Consider the following 18,778-nt stretch of genomic DNA (forward strand, 5'->3'; position numbering starts at 1 on the left):
TAATTGTGACCACATCAGACAAGAGTATATTGGTGCCCACCGCATACAAGATCACTACCAGTGATCACGCTTGGTTGCTGCCAGCACTAATTTAAACAACTACTTGTTAATATGGAATGCCTCTACTTGTTTAATACATAACAGTGACAGCAGCATGACCTTGGGCCCAAGGGTTTAACATTTGTAAAAAGTCTCCCAAATGTCACAATGTGTATCACTCAAATTTCAGCTTTAAATATATTTGAAAATTCAGCCATTTTCTCCAAACGCTTATCTGTGACAATTAATTGCCTCATGTGTGACACTTCGAGTGACACGAACCAAACATTTAACCATGTAATTAGAGGCATATAATAAATTAGCCCACTTCTTTAATTGACTTAAAACAGTAATAGTGTGTCAGTGTCATGTGCGCTGGAGCACCCTAAAGTTATGCTGGTCTCCCTCCACCGAGTCAGGGATGGAGCCATTTGGTCACTTTCAAGGTTTAAAATGACCCTGTTACACCCACAGAGGCATACTACGTCTTCCTTACTTTGTGTTGGAATGTTGGTCTGGGTCTCTTGCTGCACCACCGCTGCTCCGATGATTACAATCATCATGTCAAATGAGGGCCACAGATCCACGGAGGGCGGGCCATGCTCCAATGCGTATCATGTCAGTAAAGATTATCCAATCGGGATCCCTTCAGCCTTGTGATACACTACAGCTCAGGCCAATGAAGACTGTAAACATGAGCTGTAATTGCATTGGCTGCAGGGATCCTCTGCCCCATCTGTCGCTGTCAGTGGAGGAAGCTGCTTTCCAGCTACTGGAAATGAACTACATGACAGCAAGTTAGTGGGAGACATGATGCAACTTAATTTAATAATGTGTGATACGTTTGTGCACTTGTAGTAATGCGGGAAATAACCTTAAAATGCGTTAGTATAACGCCAGATGTGTGACACTTGGCAAAGCTGTACAGGTAGCTGGTGAGCTAACAGCAGCTCACGAGCTATTCATTGGAGAAGCCTGATCTAAAGTTTACAGAGCATAAAATAGTAACATGGCGTCACCAAACCACTTGTAACAACACCACCTCCTATGATGCAGCTGTATAAAGGCATTTGAAAGTGTCAGAACAGCTGCTCTGTTGCCGAGCAGTGTGAAGACTTTAGTACGCTCTCATGTGGCACCATGACTGCTGCCCTTTGCAAACACTGACCCCTCAAGGGATATATTGTTGGGGGGGCCATGGCCCCTACAGAACTTGGAAGCCCTTATCACTCCTGTTACCTGCCTAGAGAGCCGCTGGCTCTGAAGGACCTCTGCGGGACTGGACTGTCCTGTGCAGAGATTTCCCTTTCCAGAACGGAACAACGAGAGGCAGAGCCAGTCACTACTGGCATGGCAGCAGGATACCCGAGAAGGCGAGGACGTGACTCCGATCGGCTCCACTCCAGGCCCAACCACATTCACGTTTTGAGGCACTTACATCCCCCAAAACCGAGTCACCCGATGCCTTGGGGCACCTGGAGGTGCGGGGGCTCCCCGGAGGCGGGTTAGGAGCTGCTGATGATGTTTGCGGGGTAAAGACACTCCTACTGCCGGAGCCCACGGCACATCTCAAAATAGCGGTTGTCACCAAGCTCTGTCACCGACACGAATTGTGCGGCCCCGGGACCAGAGAGGGGCCGTGCGGATGCTGAGGCAGACGAGGGCGCCAGCGACTCCATCCAGTTAACCCAGGGAACCTTTTCCAGCCGCATGAGGGCAGCTTTCCCCATATCGGTACCCACGGCATAATGCTCTATTCCCATACTGCAACTTCATTTACGGAGGGGAACACCCGGTGGAGCTGAAGCTCGAGGGCGTACATTGTCCACAACGCAAGGTACGGAGGAGAGCAGAGGGGCTCCCCCCTACACGAGGGTGGGCCACCGGGAGTGATCGCGTTGGAACGGTGCCTGACCCTAAGATGGCGTCGGTCAGGCGCCTTCACAGAGCCTCGTAGGGAGGCTCCGACTGATGGTTCCCTGCCCCTTGTGGTGCCCCCATCCCCGGAGCCCTCTAAGCACATTTGAAGTGATCCTGAGCCCAACAGTGAACCACCACACGATCTCTCGCCAGGTGTGGCCCCGGGCAAGGTGATTACCCTTCACCAGCCAGGCCAGTGCACAGAAGCCGCAATCCCCAGGGAGTGGGCCCGGACAATCTGAAAGCTGTGGTGAGGGGTGCGAAGACGAGGCCTGATGACCCCTTGATTGAAGCAGCCTCCCGACTACACCTGGAGATCTAAGGATCACGGCAGTGGCTTTCAGCTCCCACTAGTGCAGAGCGGAGGTGAGGCCTAGACGCAGCACCTGGCGGCGGTGGTGTGACCCCAGGGCCTGTTTTGCGCCGAACCGCACGTCAAAGCCCCCCGCCCTTAGGCGACCAGGGAGGGCTCCATAATACGACTGGCAGCGCCCTGTGGGCCCCACCCCGCCACATACCTAAGGCAGCAGCCTGAGTGAAGGCGCCCGTGGTGACAACACAGCGAAGCATCTCCTGCTGGGCTGGTGGGCCTGATCCCAGTGGAGGAGCAGCTTGGGCTGGATACCTTTGACACCAATTTGGAAGTTGGGCCGGGTGGCTCACCACTTACGGGCCTCTCTTCGAGGCATTATTAGAAGGGACAATAAGGGCAGATCAATCCTCTCCCAACGGATGAGCTGACAAAAGTTGTCCTCCTCTAGTCTCTTAGGGTAATTGGGGGCAGTTCTGTCTGAGTTAGGAGTGAGATGCACTCCTTGCCCCATTTCTTCACAGCTGCGCAGCACTTAGTGCCAGCTGCAACGTTTAGATTTGCGCAAGTACGCACCCTGGACTTTCGCTGCATTGGCAGCAGCCCCGACATTCTGGACACAGGGCATTTGAGCCCCTTTGAGATGGCCAGTTGGCCAGGGGGACTGGGAGGTTTGTAGGGCGCCAGGCCCTAATGTGTTTATGTGGTGCTAGGAAATGTATTTCATGTAGTATGATTTACGGACCCTGATCTGGTTACCTCTAAATGTGTTTTTTATGATTATGAGGTTGTCTTGCATACTATGGTTTATGCCCGAGAGATTATGTTCCACCCTGTGCTTTATGCCCCAATTGTTGGAGATACTTAGGAGGTTAGGGTCTAATATTAAACTGTTGAGATTATGGGCGTACAATGCGTCTGGCGCCTAATGTGATGCTGTGCATAATGTGGTTTATGTTACAGGCTGATGCTAAATACAGTGAATTTCCTCTTACACCGCTCCATCTTCAGTCCTATCTTGAAGTAACAACCTGTTCCTAATCGCCTCACTTTCCTGACTGCACATTAGTTCAGATCTCTTCACCCGACGTCTGGAATATGTGCCCCCTTCTTGTCCTTATACTTCTCCTCACCACCGCTTTCCTAGTAACACCCTTCTCATATCCCCACCACCCTCTTCCTCCTCAGTTTCCCAACATGGCCACCACTCGAGTTAAGTCTGGAATTAATTGCTACAAAATCATTTACCCTTCTAACCTGACTAAAGCTTCAGCAAAACATTTCAAGCATAACACCATTGAATGTTTCCCTGATTCCCTTTTTGTTGATCAATTTTACAATGGTCGTTATGGGAGGCTCAAAAACGATTACATTTTTTTCACTCACGACATCCCCTCTTGGTCCACCAGCTTTTACAATTCCCTTAACGTCACCTCCTCCTCCTCTATCCCTCATGGGAAACAGCTAAAAATTCCCCCCTCTGTGTGTTTCAACGGCTCCCTCACTATTTCACTCTATAACAAGGGTACTGTCATGATCCAAGCCAAAGACACCTGTCTCTCTCTCTTTGACCACCTCTACCCTTCCCTACTCCCCTCCCCTGCGACCGGGTCATCCCTTAACTCTTCACCCAGCTCCACCAATTACTCCCTGTCTCCTCCCCTGACCCCCCCCCCCTCTCCAATAGGCTGCACCCTCGGGAGGCACAGGTTGACCCTCTTCCCTCCCCCTCCCCTCCCATTCTTCCCTTCCCCCTCACAGTATGCCCCCCCCTCATCACTTCAGCCTTACCTCTAGCTAACACGCTCCTCGTCCAATCTGCACCGTCCCGGTACTCCATTCTCATCTCCTCCCCCTATCCCTTCCTGCCACCCCCCTTTTTAGTTCACCTCTCCTCCAGCCTTTTCCCCTAGTTAACTTTCCTTTCGTTCCCCTTATTCCCTCCTCCTCTCCACTTTTCTACCCCCTCCTCCCCTCGCTATGCACCCCGATTTCTCCACAAACCCATTGCATCTCTTTCCTTCCCCCCACTCCTCCAGCAATGCTGTGCTATCCCCTTTCCCCCCTTGGTAACCCTTTACCTCCCTCGGGCCTAGCAGAACCACTTCCTTTCTTCAACTTCCCCATCTCCCAACCCCCCTCACTCTGCCAGATGCCCGCTCCCTCACAGCCACCTCACCTAGCTGACAAGACCTCTTCAACCCCCTCCCCTCTTTTCCGCCCAAACCTCCTTCATCCCTATGACTCCACACATTCCTCTCTTCTCCTTTCACCCCACCCCCTCGCTACTCTCCTATCTCCCCCTAATTATGTCCTTAATTCCTATCCTTCTTGCAACGCCAACAAAGACAACTCTCCTTCCACCTCTGGTGCACCAACGCCTGCTCTCATCCACCACCTTTCTCCACCTCTGAACCCTGTACCCCTACTCCCCTCCTGTTCCCCCACCTCTCCCTGCCTTCCACCGCCAGGTGCACCCCCTCCTGTTTCCATCGAACCACCCAACATGCCGTGCTCTGCCTTACTCTCTCTGGAAAATAAGCTAGGCTCTCTTATCACCTCCATCTCCCAACTTGAAGCTACCATTTCAGTTTTAAGCTCCAAGATTTCCACTTTTCCATACACATCAATTCCTTTGGAAAGCACTCACATTCCCACGAGATGCACCTCGCCCCCACACCCCATAATAGCCAAGCATAACCTGTTGTCTGCAAACATCGCAAACTCACACAAGTCCTCGAACGCCACTTTTCGTCCACTTTCTTCTTCAAGTAACCCTACTATCTACACTATTCCGACCATCTCCTCTGTCAGAACCACTCATCCACCTAAACCCTCCCGAGCACCCTCGTATAAGTACAATATCCCCATCACCCCTAATAGCCCAAGTGCCCCCTTCACCAAAAAAGTCTCGACAGAGCTGCGCTGTATGCTCCACAACTGCAGATCTGCAATAAAACACAAAATTGAAATCACCGATACCATCATCCTGCACAATATTGACATGCTCTTCCTCACAGAGACCTGGTTCAACGATACCTCTCACTCTATGTTTGATCTCCTATTACCCACAGGCTATTCTATATTGAGAAATGACAGAATTAACAAAGTTGGGGGAGGTGTTGCAGTCATCTTTAGAAACTCCCTTCAACTTAAGGCTTTTCCTAACAGCTCCTTTCGCACTTTTGAATGCCCATCTCTTGAGCTTCAATTGCACCACCGCTCACCTCTCAGATTCCATGCTACTTACAACCCGCCTGGTAGCAGCCCTTCGTTTATGGAGGAACTCACTGACTTCATCAGCGACCAATACTCGCAAAGTGACAATCAGGTCTTCGTGGGTGACTTCAATGTCCACTGGGGCTCGCCTCAAGACACCTCTGCGAATTTGCTGGCCACCTTCCTCTCTGCAAACGATCTTATCCAACACTGTACAGAAACAACACACTCTAAGGGCTCAATCCTGGACCTTGTTATTTCTAAAGCAGGCTTGCTGACTATCGCTACCCCTATTCATGTAGACTGGTCTGACCACCTCCTCATTCCATTCTCTCTTCACCTATCACACTTTATAACTCTCGGCCAACCTAAGAGGGCTACTTCCTGGTTCCGTGACACTAAAAATATTGACCTCGGTACCCTCTGTGATTCTGCTTTGCTATCACTTCCAAGGCTAGACCCGAACCTAGATGTTAACGAACTCACCTCCCAATGCCTCACAGTCCTTGCTGTCGAAATCAATAATGTCGCTCCTCTCCAAAGCAAAAGGAAAGGCCTACTCCCTCAGCACCTTGGTTCAACAAATCCCTCTATAAAGAAAGGAAGTACCTAAGAGTCCTTGAGAAACAATGGAGACAAGCGCCCTCCACCGATAATTTGGCCACGCTTCGTTCAGCAAGATCCAAGTACCACAAGCACATCTTCCTTGGAAAAGCGTCGCACTTCAGATCCCTCCTCGACTCAGCTAAAAATAGACCCAAAAAACTATTCGACCTCATCAAGAACCAAAACTGCTCTCCCCCAACCTCCAAGTTGGAGGATTCTACTAAGAAAGCAGCGGAATTCGCTATATTCTTTGACGAAAAAGTGAAATCACTTGTAGATCAGGTCATTCATCCTACCCCCACAGAGGAGCGCAAATCCTTAACCATTTGGCAGAACTTTGACCCCATCTCTGAAGGTGCCCTCCTCAAATGCATCCTCAAAACAAAGCCCTCCAACCATTCTCTTGACCCCATCCCTAGTGCCATTGCCTTTGACTTCTATACCCATTCTCTTTCCTGTTGGACCACTCTGGTCAACCTCTCCCTCTGTCAAGGCTCCCTTCGTGTTTCCTTCAAAACTGGGCAGGTCACCCCTCTGCTTAAAAAACCCACCGCTGATGAGAACGACCTTAACAACTACCGCCCCATCACTAACCTACCTTTTCTTGCGAAAATCACAGAAAGATGTGTAGCGAAACAACTCTCTTGTCATATCAAGGACAATGATCTTCTTGACAATTTCCAGTCCGGCTTCATTCAAAACTGCAGCACTGAAACAGCCCTGCTGCAAGTGATTGATGACGGGCTGCGGATACTCGATTTGGGAGAGTCTTGTCTTCTAATTCTCCTTGACCTTTCTGCAGCCGTTGACACTGTCAATCACAACACTCTCCTTCCTGCTGCAAGTGATTGATGAAGGGCTGCGGATACTCGATTTGGGAGAGTCTTGTCTTCTAATTCTCCTTGACCTTTCTGCAGCCATTGACACTGTCAATCACAACACTCTCCTTAACACTCTTCAACAGAGAATGGGCATGGAGGGCACTGTGCTTAAATGGTTTGCCTCCTTCCTCTCTGATAGATCCCAAATGATCAAAATAGTGAACAGTCTTTCATCTCCTTTGGCGGTCGGTCAAGGTATTCCTCAAGGCTCTATACTTGCACCCACATTGTTCAATCTCTATTTAGAACCATTGGGAAATCTCCTTAGTAAATCCGGGATCCACTATCATCTCAATGCTGACGACACTCAAATCTACCTTAAGGTGGCCTCCACTCACGATCTCTCCAGCCTAAGCTCTACTCTCGACTCCATTCAAACCTGGATGTTAATTCATCAGCTGATTCTGAATCCCTCCAAAACTGAAACCTCCTCCTCTCCTCACTTTCTCCTCTCCCGGTTCAATCATGGATGGACCAGATGAATCTACTCAACAATAAACCCATCATTGTCGACAGCGCAAAATCCCTTGGTGTCATACTCGACAAAAAACTCAATCTACTCTCCCACATCGATTCCATTGCAAAGTCTGCTCGATACCAACTGCGCCTTCTTTGGGGGATTTGTCGCTTCTTCCCGGAGCAAGACCTTAAAACCCTGGTCCAATCGCTGGTTCTCTCCAGATTGGACTACTGCAATTCTCTTCTTACTGGTCTCTCCAAATCCCACCTGTCCCCCCTTAAGTCTGTTCTCCATTCAGCAGCTTGTTTCATATATGGGCCCAAAAGAAGCGACCACATCACACCCATTTTATCCACCCTCCGTTGGCTTCCCATCGAGGCAAGATCTATCTACAAGACTGCCTGTATCACCCACAAAGCCTTGCACTCCTCCTCCCCTCACTACCTGGCGAATAAACTGAAACTCTCTGGAGGCTCCAGAACATCACGTAATGCAGAAAATGTATTGCTTGAACCTCCCACTTTCAAGAAGGAAAGATCGATGGCCCAATCCTTTTCAAGCAACACGGTGAGAATCTGAAACTCACTTCCGCCTCAGCTCCGGACCACCACCTCTTTCCAGGCTTTCAAAACTAACCTCAAAGCTCTCCTCCTTCAAAGACACTTCCAAATTTAATTCACACCCTCTATTAGCTGAAGGAAGTCCTTCCATTATAGGAAATTCTGTTCTCCATGCCTATAGAAGTGCTTTCCCAGTGTGTTTTGAGGGTCTGCCATTTAGTGCAGTATTATACCTCTACTTGTACTTTGAACTCCTTTGTAACATGCACACATGTTACCTTTCCTTTTGTAACTATCGTTTGCTACTTCTTGCATTTTGTTTGCTTTTGATACATGCACAATTGCCACCATTGCCTCATGTAACGTTTGTTTTAGTGTTTTGAGTGTCTGCCATTTATTGCAGTTTTTTACCTCTACTTGTACTTTGTATGCTTTTGTAACCTGCACACGTCACTTTTTCCTTTTGTATCCTTTTGTAACGTATCGTTTGCTACCTCTTGTATTTTGTTCGTTCTTGATACTTGCACAATTGTCACTATTGCCTCATGTAACGTAACGTTTGCTTTTGTAACATGCTCACTTGTAATTTTCGCCTCATGTATCATTACTGTTCCTATTGTGAAGCGCTCTGACACCTTCGGGTAAAGTCCGCGCTATATAAAAACGCATAAAATAAAAATAAGTAAATAAAGAACATGCAATGGGCATCAATAGAAGGGGCGGGGACTGACGCGGCACGCCCTACTGTTGCCTTGGAGATTACACGCATGCGCGAATCACAGTATCTAACAACTGTTCGCTGCCATCGATTAAACAAACCCCCACCCCCAAAATTCCTTTTGCTCACCTTGCCCACCTCCGCGTTGCCCATGCTTATCACTTTGATGCGCAGGGACTTCCTGATCTCTTTCCGCTTCTGTAAATTGGTATCCATGACAACAACGATGACCAGCTGTTCAAAATTCTTCTAGGTAGTTCTTCAGCTAATGCTGAAATCCGTTGTCCTTTTCAAATCCTTTAAGGAGGTATTTAGCCCAGAAATTACGGGGAACGGGGCCAGCGCTTGTTGTAGCACCTAAGCGCTTACAACCAATCACGTAGGTGGAAACAAGGACCTTTCGTGATTGGGCGGTCGAGGGAGAGGTGACCACAGATTGGCTAGGAGATTCTCAGTTTTTCATTGGCTGTGGGACCTCGTAACCTGTATCGTGAGTTAGAATTCCATGCCTTGGGGACGGATATTGAATTATACTTTCGCTTCGTGTCGGTCATGGACGGGTCCTGTGGTTTGAGGCTGCCGTGTCACTCTGTTTACCTATGAGTTTGTCCCTGCGAAACCGTCAGGAGGAGGCTGTTGCATTTGATCCATTCGCGGAGACTAATCAAACCCGTATTAGCTTGCAGCAGAGCGCCCTGCATTCCTAGTTCTGTCCAAGCTCCTTATTTTAATTTTATTTTTGTTGCAGATTTATATAGCACGAACTTGACCCGAAGGTATTGGAGTGCTTTACGCCAGTTAATTCACACAAGGACACATTCATTATTTGGTATTAAGTGATTTGTCCAGAATCACAGGATGCTGAGCCCACGCCGAGGCTCGAACCCTGTTCCCCAACTCCCAGGTTGGCAGCTCTAGCCATAAGCCTACATCCACTCCTCATGTACTGTTTCTATGCCACTTTAAAGTGCTGTAACCTCTGTACCCGGAGTTAGAGGCTGATGGAAGGGCGTGTGCTTCGGGGCCCCACGCCTAGTGTACTGCGGGCCTGGACAATGCATGAATACCTAGCAGATAATTGGGAGAGAGTCTGCACATAAGAATGTGCGAAAATTTGTGTATTTTGCTTTGGCACGATTAAGGAAAATTTCCGCAAACTTACTTGTATTTATGCAAAATACAAATCTGTAATTGTGTGATATATTCTAGGGGTTCCCTGTAATTACGCGCTATATTCTATGGGTTCCCGCCAGAAGGGTGGGGTGATCAACGAGAAATTTACGCATGGTGGTGGCGCCAGAAAAAGTTGTGGTTCCCATATTCCCTATAGGTTATCTGGTATGTAGGGGAGCTGCCGCTCACTCTCGCTAAAAGTGCTATTAGGGTAGGATTTTTCCCCATCCTACTACCAGTATTTAGAGCATTATCTTAGAGCATTATCCTAGAGCAAAATGCATCCTTGTGTCCAAATATATACCCAAGTATGCGTTTTGTGCTAAGAAACAGTGCTAAATGCACCAGTACACGAATAGTGAGCGCGAGTGGCTGCTGACGCTGGCTACATGTTTCTTTCCCCAAATTCCTCTTAATTACCCAAGCAGGAGTAATTGCGTATTTATCGGTAATTGCGCGTCAAAGAGTAGCGCCAAATTACCAAAATTACTCTGATTACTTCAGCATAATCAAAATTCAGCCCGGGTTTAGTGTGTTCACTATATTATACATAGAGACAAATTCTGCCCTAAAGCACAGTTTTATGCTACTTACGCCTACAGGGTCCAGCGTGGTCCCAAGCTGGGATAAAACACGCATGCAGCGTTTTAATTTGATGTTCCCCGTAACTCATAAACACATCTTATGAGACTTCAAGATTTGTCAGCTTTCTCTGCCCAAGCTCATGATCAAAACAGGTTTTTTATCCCCCTGACTGAACCCAGGGCCAGATGTACGACCCTTCCAATTTGTGAGTTGTAAATTGCGTAGTTTTGCGCAGGTTCAGTTTGCTAGCCCATTAGGAATGGCTAGCACTAACAGGGATGGTGGCCTGCTGGGGTCAGCAGACCACCATGTCTGTGACCCCTTCCTGTTGGCGAGTGGCTTACCACCTACTTGAAGTAGGTGGTAAACTGCGAGTGTTTTGCGGCGGCAGATGCGTTTGCAAAACAATGGTACATTCTATTGTGACTCGCTATTAGGAAGGTACGCCCCTTCCTAATAGAGAGTTGAGAACGCTATTTTGCTAGTCACCGACTCGCAAAATCGCGTTTATACATGCCAGGACCCTTTTTTGCGGTCCCAAACGGGCCGATTTCCCGTTTGCGACCGCAAGAAATGGTCGTACATCTGGCCCCAAGTTAATTACTCTGCTCTCCAGCAGCAGAAACAAAGGGCTCTCTACCCAAAGGAACCATTTATCAGTGATTGACTCAGTTCCTGGGAAAGGAAGGGGTATGAGAGAAATCTGCATCTGATAATGATCTTCTTACTTCACCTGGGTTAGGACAGCTCAGGCCTACTAGAACACAGGAGAAAGTCCAGATGTCTGGGACCAACACAGGAGAGGCTCGCCTTTGAAGTTTTGGTTGGAAGGGATAAGGCAGTGATGTCAGCTAGGGATTTAGCTGAGGCCCTCAGTGGAGCTCTTACCAGCGAATACTTGAAGTCGCCATTTTGTATTGGATTTTCTTTGGATTTTGTATTGAGACAGGGTGGAAGGATGATATAGTAAGATCGGCCTGGGATTCCACCCCCTCTTAAAACCCTTTGCACATGGAGATACAGTTGAGAAAACCCTGAACCTGGGGGGTGATGATGGGGAAAAGGATGCCCAGCTGTAAAGAGAAGCCACCTGATGTCCTGCAAGGATGATCTAAGGACTTTGACTCCAGCTGACCACTAGGACTACGTTGGGTCTCTACAATTCCAGTGGAGCTGGCCCCCTAATGCCATCTCATCACCTTTCGAGGGATTGGACCTGCTGCGGCACCCTGTATGGTTCCCCAAGAGTATCTATGGGAAAAGCGTGGACTCTTCTGCCCCCCTACAGGTGCCCTTCGAGACAGCCAGGAGGCTCTGGAGCGTGTGGGCAGGAGGGTGTTCTGCAGAGGGACTGCGCAAGATGAAAATGTGCATATTTTCTCTCTGGTGCCCCACGGAGGAGCACGGGCACCACCACAACAACCCTAAGCCTCCCGGTGCCCAAAAACTATGACATGGGAGACGTTTCCATTATTTTCAAGCACTCCCAGAGCTGGAGCTTTTGTTCTCAGACTTTGGAGTGTGGGGATTCTTTGATGTTGATTCTATGGCTGCATTATGTGGCTTAAAGACAGAAAATAAAGTCTCTAATATCCACACACGCGTTTATGGTTGAATTGAAAGGCTTTCTTTAAAATGCTTTATTGATAGTCTGATTGATGAAGGCTGCAAAGCGTATGATTGCAATGAATACACCTGAATATGTTTCTTTTTCCTGTTGGTTTTAATATCTAATGTGGTTGTTTTACAAATACATTTTAATATGTTTATTAGTCCTCCTGGTTTTAACCTCTTGGTGCTAAGGAAGTGCTGGAGCCGGCTCCAACATGTCCTGGCACCTGAGGCAGGAAATCCCTTTGGTGTGTGAAAGTGAAATGAGCCGATCGTCTCATTTCACTTTCCCTGTATCAGTGCGTTGGCACTTATCGCACCCAGAACACTGATTCAGATAGGAGATGTATCATTGGAAAGGGGAGGATCTCCCCTTTCCAATGGTACCTTCTCCTAGTGGATCCCTGCAAGAGGTTCGCAGCCGGAAGGCGATCCCCAAGCAGGGATCTCCCCACTAGACCCCAGGGACTATTTTTTGAGGGGGAGCACTCCCCTCACAAGGGGGTAGTGCACCCCTCAGACCCACAAGTCTTTCTGTGCCCCCTATCCCTCACTGGGGCAGATTGGAGGTTATTCTCGCCAATCTGCCTCAGGGAGGCAGAAAGTACACTTGACACCAGGGATTGCTCTTTTGTATATAAATAGGTGGGGGTGACCTGCCCAGGCATCAGGCCTATCCCACACCCCTTTAAATCACCTGCAACAGTCTTTCTGCCCCCTTTGGGGGAAGATAGGAGGTGCTTTCCTCCAATCTGCCACGGGCGGGGGAAGGGGAGAAAGTCCACTAGAACCCAGGAAGTAGTTTTGGAGATGGGATGGCTCCCCTCCTGGCAACAAGCTAGTGCTCCTCCTCTCCCCCAGCCACAAAAGTCTATTTGCCCCTCCTTGGGGGAAGAGTGGAGGTTATTACCTCTGATCTGCCCCCACATGTGAGAGGGGAGGCAGAAAGCCCACTAGGCACTACCAATTGTTCTTCTTTTAGAAAAAATATGTGGTAGTATCCAACCCATGCATTGGACCTAGTCTCCACCCCCCCCAAATCACCAGCAGTGGTCAAAAGTCATTTTGCCCCTCCCGGGGCAAATGCTCCAATATTCCTCTCGCTGGGGAGCCCACTAAACCCCTGAGAGTAGTTTTGGAGGGGGAGTGGACCTCCCCTGGCAGTGGGCTAGTGCTGCCCGTTTTCCACAGCCACAAACGTCTTTCTGCCCCCCCCCCCCGGGCAGATAGGAGGCCATTACCTTCAATCTACCCCCCGTGGGTGCAGAAGGCCCACTAAACACCAGGGAGATTATTTTATTATTGAGCGTAGGGGGCGGCCTGCCCAGACATCAGGCCCAGCCCCCAACCCTAAAATGACCCAACAGTCATTTTGCCCCTCTGGAGTCAGATAGTAGGTCTTTACCTTAAATGTACTCCTGGGGCGGGCAAAAAGCTCACTGGACACCAGGGAGATATTTTAAATTGTTGGCAGAGGTGGGGGCGGCCTGCCCAAATATCGGGCCAAGGCCCACACCCATCCCCAAAATGACCCCAACAGTATGTCTGCAACCCACCCTGGGTAGATAGGAGATCTGTACCTCCAATCTGCCCACCTTGTTGGGGGGGATGGGGTGGCAGTTGGAGGGCTGAAAGCTCCCTAGACACCAGAGAGATTAAAAAAAATTGTTATGTGTGATGCCTGCCCAGACATCGAGTCATGCTACACTTCTAAGTATAGAGATATTTTCCCTGGATTTTAGTGGCCTTCCTGTTCCGGGGGCAGATTTTGGGTAAACGCCCTCAATCCACCCCCAGGAAGGAGAAAGACTGATGCATCAGTTCTGGAGTCAGAGCACGGCCTGCAGTGTGAGTGAGCAACCATCACCCCATTTTGCTTATTTCTAGAATTTTTTTTTCCTGGGTGCCTGTTGGTCTTTATGTTCCCTGGGGGCAGAATTTTGGGTTAACACCATCAATCCAACTCCAAGGGGCAGAAAGACCAATTCACCTGTTCCTGGATGGAAGCATGGTCTGGGTGAATCGTCCACCTCATTTTCTTTAGGGGGAGGGAGGTCATTTTCCCCTGGTTGCAAGTGACCTTTATGTTCCCCAGGGGCAGATTTTGGGTAAACACCCTCAAACCACCCCCAGGGAGCAGAAAGACGGAGGCACCTGTTCTGGGTTGAGAGTAGCGCACAATGCCTAGATGATAAAAATATATCAAATTGTAAATTAAAGTTGTTTGGTTGGGCAAAATGGTGCAACCTTAGTGATTTGGTCTAATACTTCCTTTTAGTGGAGGTTTTTCTGGCAGCTGCCATCACTTCCAAGCTCGCAGAGGAGAGTTGGATGTTGAAATGTTTGCTCCACAGAAACTGCACTCAAGCTGAATGATGGTAAGGAGGGGTGTAGCACTCTCCCTCCCTCCATTAAAACAAGGTATCTACTATGGAGTAAGTGGCTGTGGTCCCTATAAAGATAGAATAGGTCCAAGCGTGGACCTTGAAAAGCCATTCTGGAATCATCATTATGACTGAGGAGCCTGGACTCTCCCTCATGTTCTATACTACCTATAGGAGCTTGGGGGCACACAGAAAAACCACAGTCCAACAGCACATATCGCTATTTGATCCTGGCCAACTGCACAAGCAAGATGAGTTGCAAAGGTGACTATGGGTGGAGTTTTCTAGTTCTTGAAGATGGGACTGGGGACTTTTCCCAATTGCGTGGTGAGTCGAGATACCTAGTCAAGGTGTCACCTGAAGCGATGAATTAGTAAAATAAACATGGAGTTGGAGGTTTTAGTTGTGCAACACTCTCTAACAGAAAGGCTTTCCCAGATGTTAAATGAAACTATATATATATATATATATATATATATATATATATATATATATATATATGTATATATATATATACACACCCCTAGATCATTGGCAGACATGGGATACATTATGCATGTCAGTTAAATAATTGTGCATATTTCATGGTGGATTGTCGTTGCATTAGGCAGACATACATTACATTTGAACACAATCTGTGTTTCTAATATTGTTTATTCATTTACAATTTTCACCATGCACTTTTGTAATAATTATATCACGTCTATTGTACATATTTAAATTTCCAGTACTTTGTTATTTCACATTAAGTGATTAGGATTTTTTCCTTGTCTACTAGGTTTTGGCTATATAATGTTGAAACAAAATGGCACCTACCAGAATGATAAAGGCTGCTGAGTCAGCCGAAACGTGTCTCCTCATTCTCTGAGTCGAGGGAGGCCTTTTTAAATAAAGAAGCCTTATTCCTTCAGTCTTTGTGTGCGTGCCTTCTTCTTTCTGGAATAAGGATTGCTGTGGATATATATATACATATATATATATATATATATATGTGCAAGCAATAATAACACACTTACAAGTGAGTGAAAGGCGACTGCTAAATGCATGTGATAAAATACAAGCTGATAATAATGATACTAATACTGGACGTCCACTGCAAGAAATAGGCCCTGTTAAATGCAAGTAATCAGCAAAGGAAAACATGGAAAGATATATACACAGAATACATCAGATGATTATAACCACTGGAGACTTGAATGTGCACACAGACACACTCGCACATCACAATGCCAATAATCAGAGAAAATACATCACCGGGTACAATAACTTCATCTTAGCCCACACCAGACTGGGGGGTTCACAGCCCTGGGGTCAAGAGACTCTGCAAGGGAACTGCCACATTGCATAGACGCGTCCGTTCCTCAGGTCAAAACAAAATTCTGCCTTTCAAGTCAACGGACCCCAGTTTTATCGTATTCTCAAAGCACTAAAGGTTTCAGAGAAAATCTCTGCACAAGGAAACTTACTGGATTTGGCCCATCTCCCACAAGCATTCCAAAGGCAAAGGATTTTGCAAGTATTTTACTGTGCTCCCACATCTTCCACCCCCTTATCTTAGTGAAGCTTGCGAAAGTAGAAAACATCTCCAAAAGTACAGAAAACATTCCTGAATTTGAATAACCTAGATAACGTGAGGATCCTGGGTGCCTGCTTATGTGTGCAGAGCTCAAGAGTCAGAATTCAAGATGGCATGAGGTCATGTCAAAGCCAATAGTAACACACTTCATAAAACTTTCCAATGTACAACATAATGCACATTTGTGCATCACTGCCTGTAGCACGACACACTTCATTTCTCAATGTACAACATAATGCACATTTGGGCACCACTTGCCTGTAACACTACACTCCGTGACAGAGAAGTACATTCCACACATTTCTCTCTCTCATGCTTTCAAATGCACATCCCACACATTCTGTTACTAGCAAAGGCCGTTCTACTCTCTGAAATACTCCCACTCTGAAGCTACAAGGAGACACAAAATGAAATCTCAAGTCCATGCAAGTGCAGAAAACATGATGTCGTACATTCAGGCTAGAGTAAAGTAAAACACCTAAAGTCACTAAAACAATGATAGTCAAAGGTCATATATAGGAGTGCCTCTTGCGCTACATTTCCCCCCATGACCTTTGACTATTATAACATATATATCGAAATCCAACTTTTTAAGTGAAAGCATGAATATAAAATTAAGCACACATTAAAACAGCGGCATTATAAAACCATGTAACGTATTACTTCATCAAAAATGAATTGTATATCTGATAACTCAGCTACAGAAATAAATGTGTGATGAATACACAAATAGAATCAAACATGTTAACTTATTAAGGCTCCTAGTGTTATAAATGGTTAATCCTGGAACGTCTACTATTGAAGCAGTCAAAGTGTATCTGCTATCTAAAATAATAAATGAACCTCAAAATAATTTTCATCAAGCTGAAAAGTTTCTCCTGTAACACTCCGGATATGCAATGCTGGATTCAATAAAAATATCCTCCATCAATCCTAACTGTGTAAATGTATACAGCCTTCCTGCTATATTTAAAACAATATCCTTTCAAATCTGTCATTCAAAAGTGCTCTTGGAATCATAATTTTTCACTTTCAGGATCAGTTCAGTTCAGTCTCATTTCAGCACATTCAAAAATAGTCTGTGCTTGGTAAGCCAATCTGGTGATTCAGCCAAAGGATCTCAGTAACAGTCTGCGCTGTCAGGTGGTCTCTTCGGGGTTGAAGGCTCCCACACCCTCACGACCCCACTAAGACACAGGCACTCACACGCAGGGCTGGGACATCAGGTACACCAACACTTCGCAATATGATCTGTGAGTGGCTTTCTCTCCCAGGTGCTTCCACTTTGTTATGCCTACCAAATCAAAATTGTGCGTCACCACCTCTATCTCCAAGATTTTATCCTTTTCATCTGTATAAAGCATCTGTCTGGTAAATGTATGGCACAATGAGCGGCAACATCATACACAGTAACTGTGCTTTGCAGTAACATTTTCCAAATTTCTTGCCACAACTACTTGTTCCGCTTCACAGGTGAATCCTGTGTCTTAAGCACCACCCCTGGATTTTCTACTGGGACCTGCACCAGCTGTTCATGCAAAACTGCAGTTTATTCCTGTATGTACAAAAAATCCGATTGGCCGCACTCCGCTCGTCCTACCAGCATATTACCCCAAGGAACTGTGGTCCATGTAGTGGCGACGGCGATTACGCCTGTGCCAAAAGTGTTCGAGGAAAGTAAGTGTCGCATTAGCCATCCCTGGACACGTGTTTCGAGGTAGTTGCCTCTCGTCAGCAGGGAGTAGGTGAATGTGTGGGGTTGCCGCGTAGACTGCCAAAAAAGTATTATCAGGTTAAGTACCACTCATGGCGTGCAGGTGCTGGTCCGGGGCTCGTCAGCCGAATGGCTCAAGGGAGACTTAATACAAAAAATCCGATTGGCCGCACTCCGCTCGTCCTACCAGCATATTACCCCAAAGAACTGTGGTCCATGTAGTGGCGACGGCGATTACGCCTGTGCCAAAAGTGTTCGAGGAAAGTAAGTGTCGCATTAGCCATCCCTGGACACGTGTTTCGAGGTAGTTGCCTCTCGTCAGCAGGGAGTAGGTGAGTGTGTGGGGTTGCCGCGTAGACTGCCCAAAAAGTATTATCAGGTTAAGTACCACTCATGGCGCGCGGGTGCTGGTCCGGGGCTCGTCAGCCCAATGGCTCAAGGGAGCCTTAATACAAAAAATCCGATTGGCCGCACTCTGCTCGTCCTACCAGCATATTACCCCAAGGAACTGTGGTCCATGTAGTGGCGACGGCGATTACGCCTGTGCCAAAAGTGTTCGAGGAAAGTAAGTGTCGCATTAGCTATCCCTGGACATGTGTTTCGAGGTAGTTGCCTCTCGTCAGCAGGGAGTAGGTGAGTGTGTGGGGTTGCCGCGTAGACTGCCAAAAAAGTATTATCAGGTTAAGTACCACTCATGGCGCGCAGGTGCTGGTCCGGGGCTCGTCAGCCCAATGGCTCAAGGGAGCCTTAATACAAAAAATCCGATTGGCCGCACTCCGCTCGTCCTACCAGCATATTACCCCAAGGAACTATGGTCCATGTAGGGGCGACGGCGATTACGCCTGTGCCAAAAGTGTTCGAGGAAAGTAAGTGTCGCATTAGCCATCCCTGGACACGTGCTTCGAGGTAGTTGCCTCTCGTCAGCAGGGAGTAGGTGAGTGTGTGGGGTTGCCGCGTAGACTGCCAAAAAAGTATTATCAGGTTAAGTACCACTCATGGCGCGCAGGTGCTGGTCCGGGGCT

The 18,778-nt window shown here is 47.5% G+C and overlaps 1 protein-coding gene across 2 annotated transcripts in view; it reads right to left on the reverse strand.

Annotated features, from left to right (window-relative positions):
• The window catches only part of DNAJC27 (DnaJ heat shock protein family (Hsp40) member C27), a 99,592-nt gene extending 90,494 nt beyond the window's left edge, over nucleotides 1-9,098 (reverse strand). The window contains exon 1 of one of the 2 annotated variants that reach the window (XM_085613088.1): nucleotides 8,843-9,098. In XM_085613088.1, coding sequence (XP_085469214.1) covers nucleotides 8,843-8,929 — 87 coding nt within the window. In that variant the 5' untranslated portion in view covers nucleotides 8,930-9,098. The remainder of the gene's footprint in view (nucleotides 1-8,842) is intronic. The other variant, XM_085613089.1, reaches the window with a different exon arrangement.
• Between the last annotated feature and the right edge of the window lie 9,680 nt (nucleotides 9,099-18,778).

Source organism: Triturus cristatus, chromosome 6, assembly GCF_964204655.1.
Source record: "Triturus cristatus chromosome 6, aTriCri1.1, whole genome shotgun sequence".
In the NCBI taxonomy this organism is placed as follows: Eukaryota; Metazoa; Chordata; class Amphibia; order Caudata; family Salamandridae; genus Triturus; species Triturus cristatus.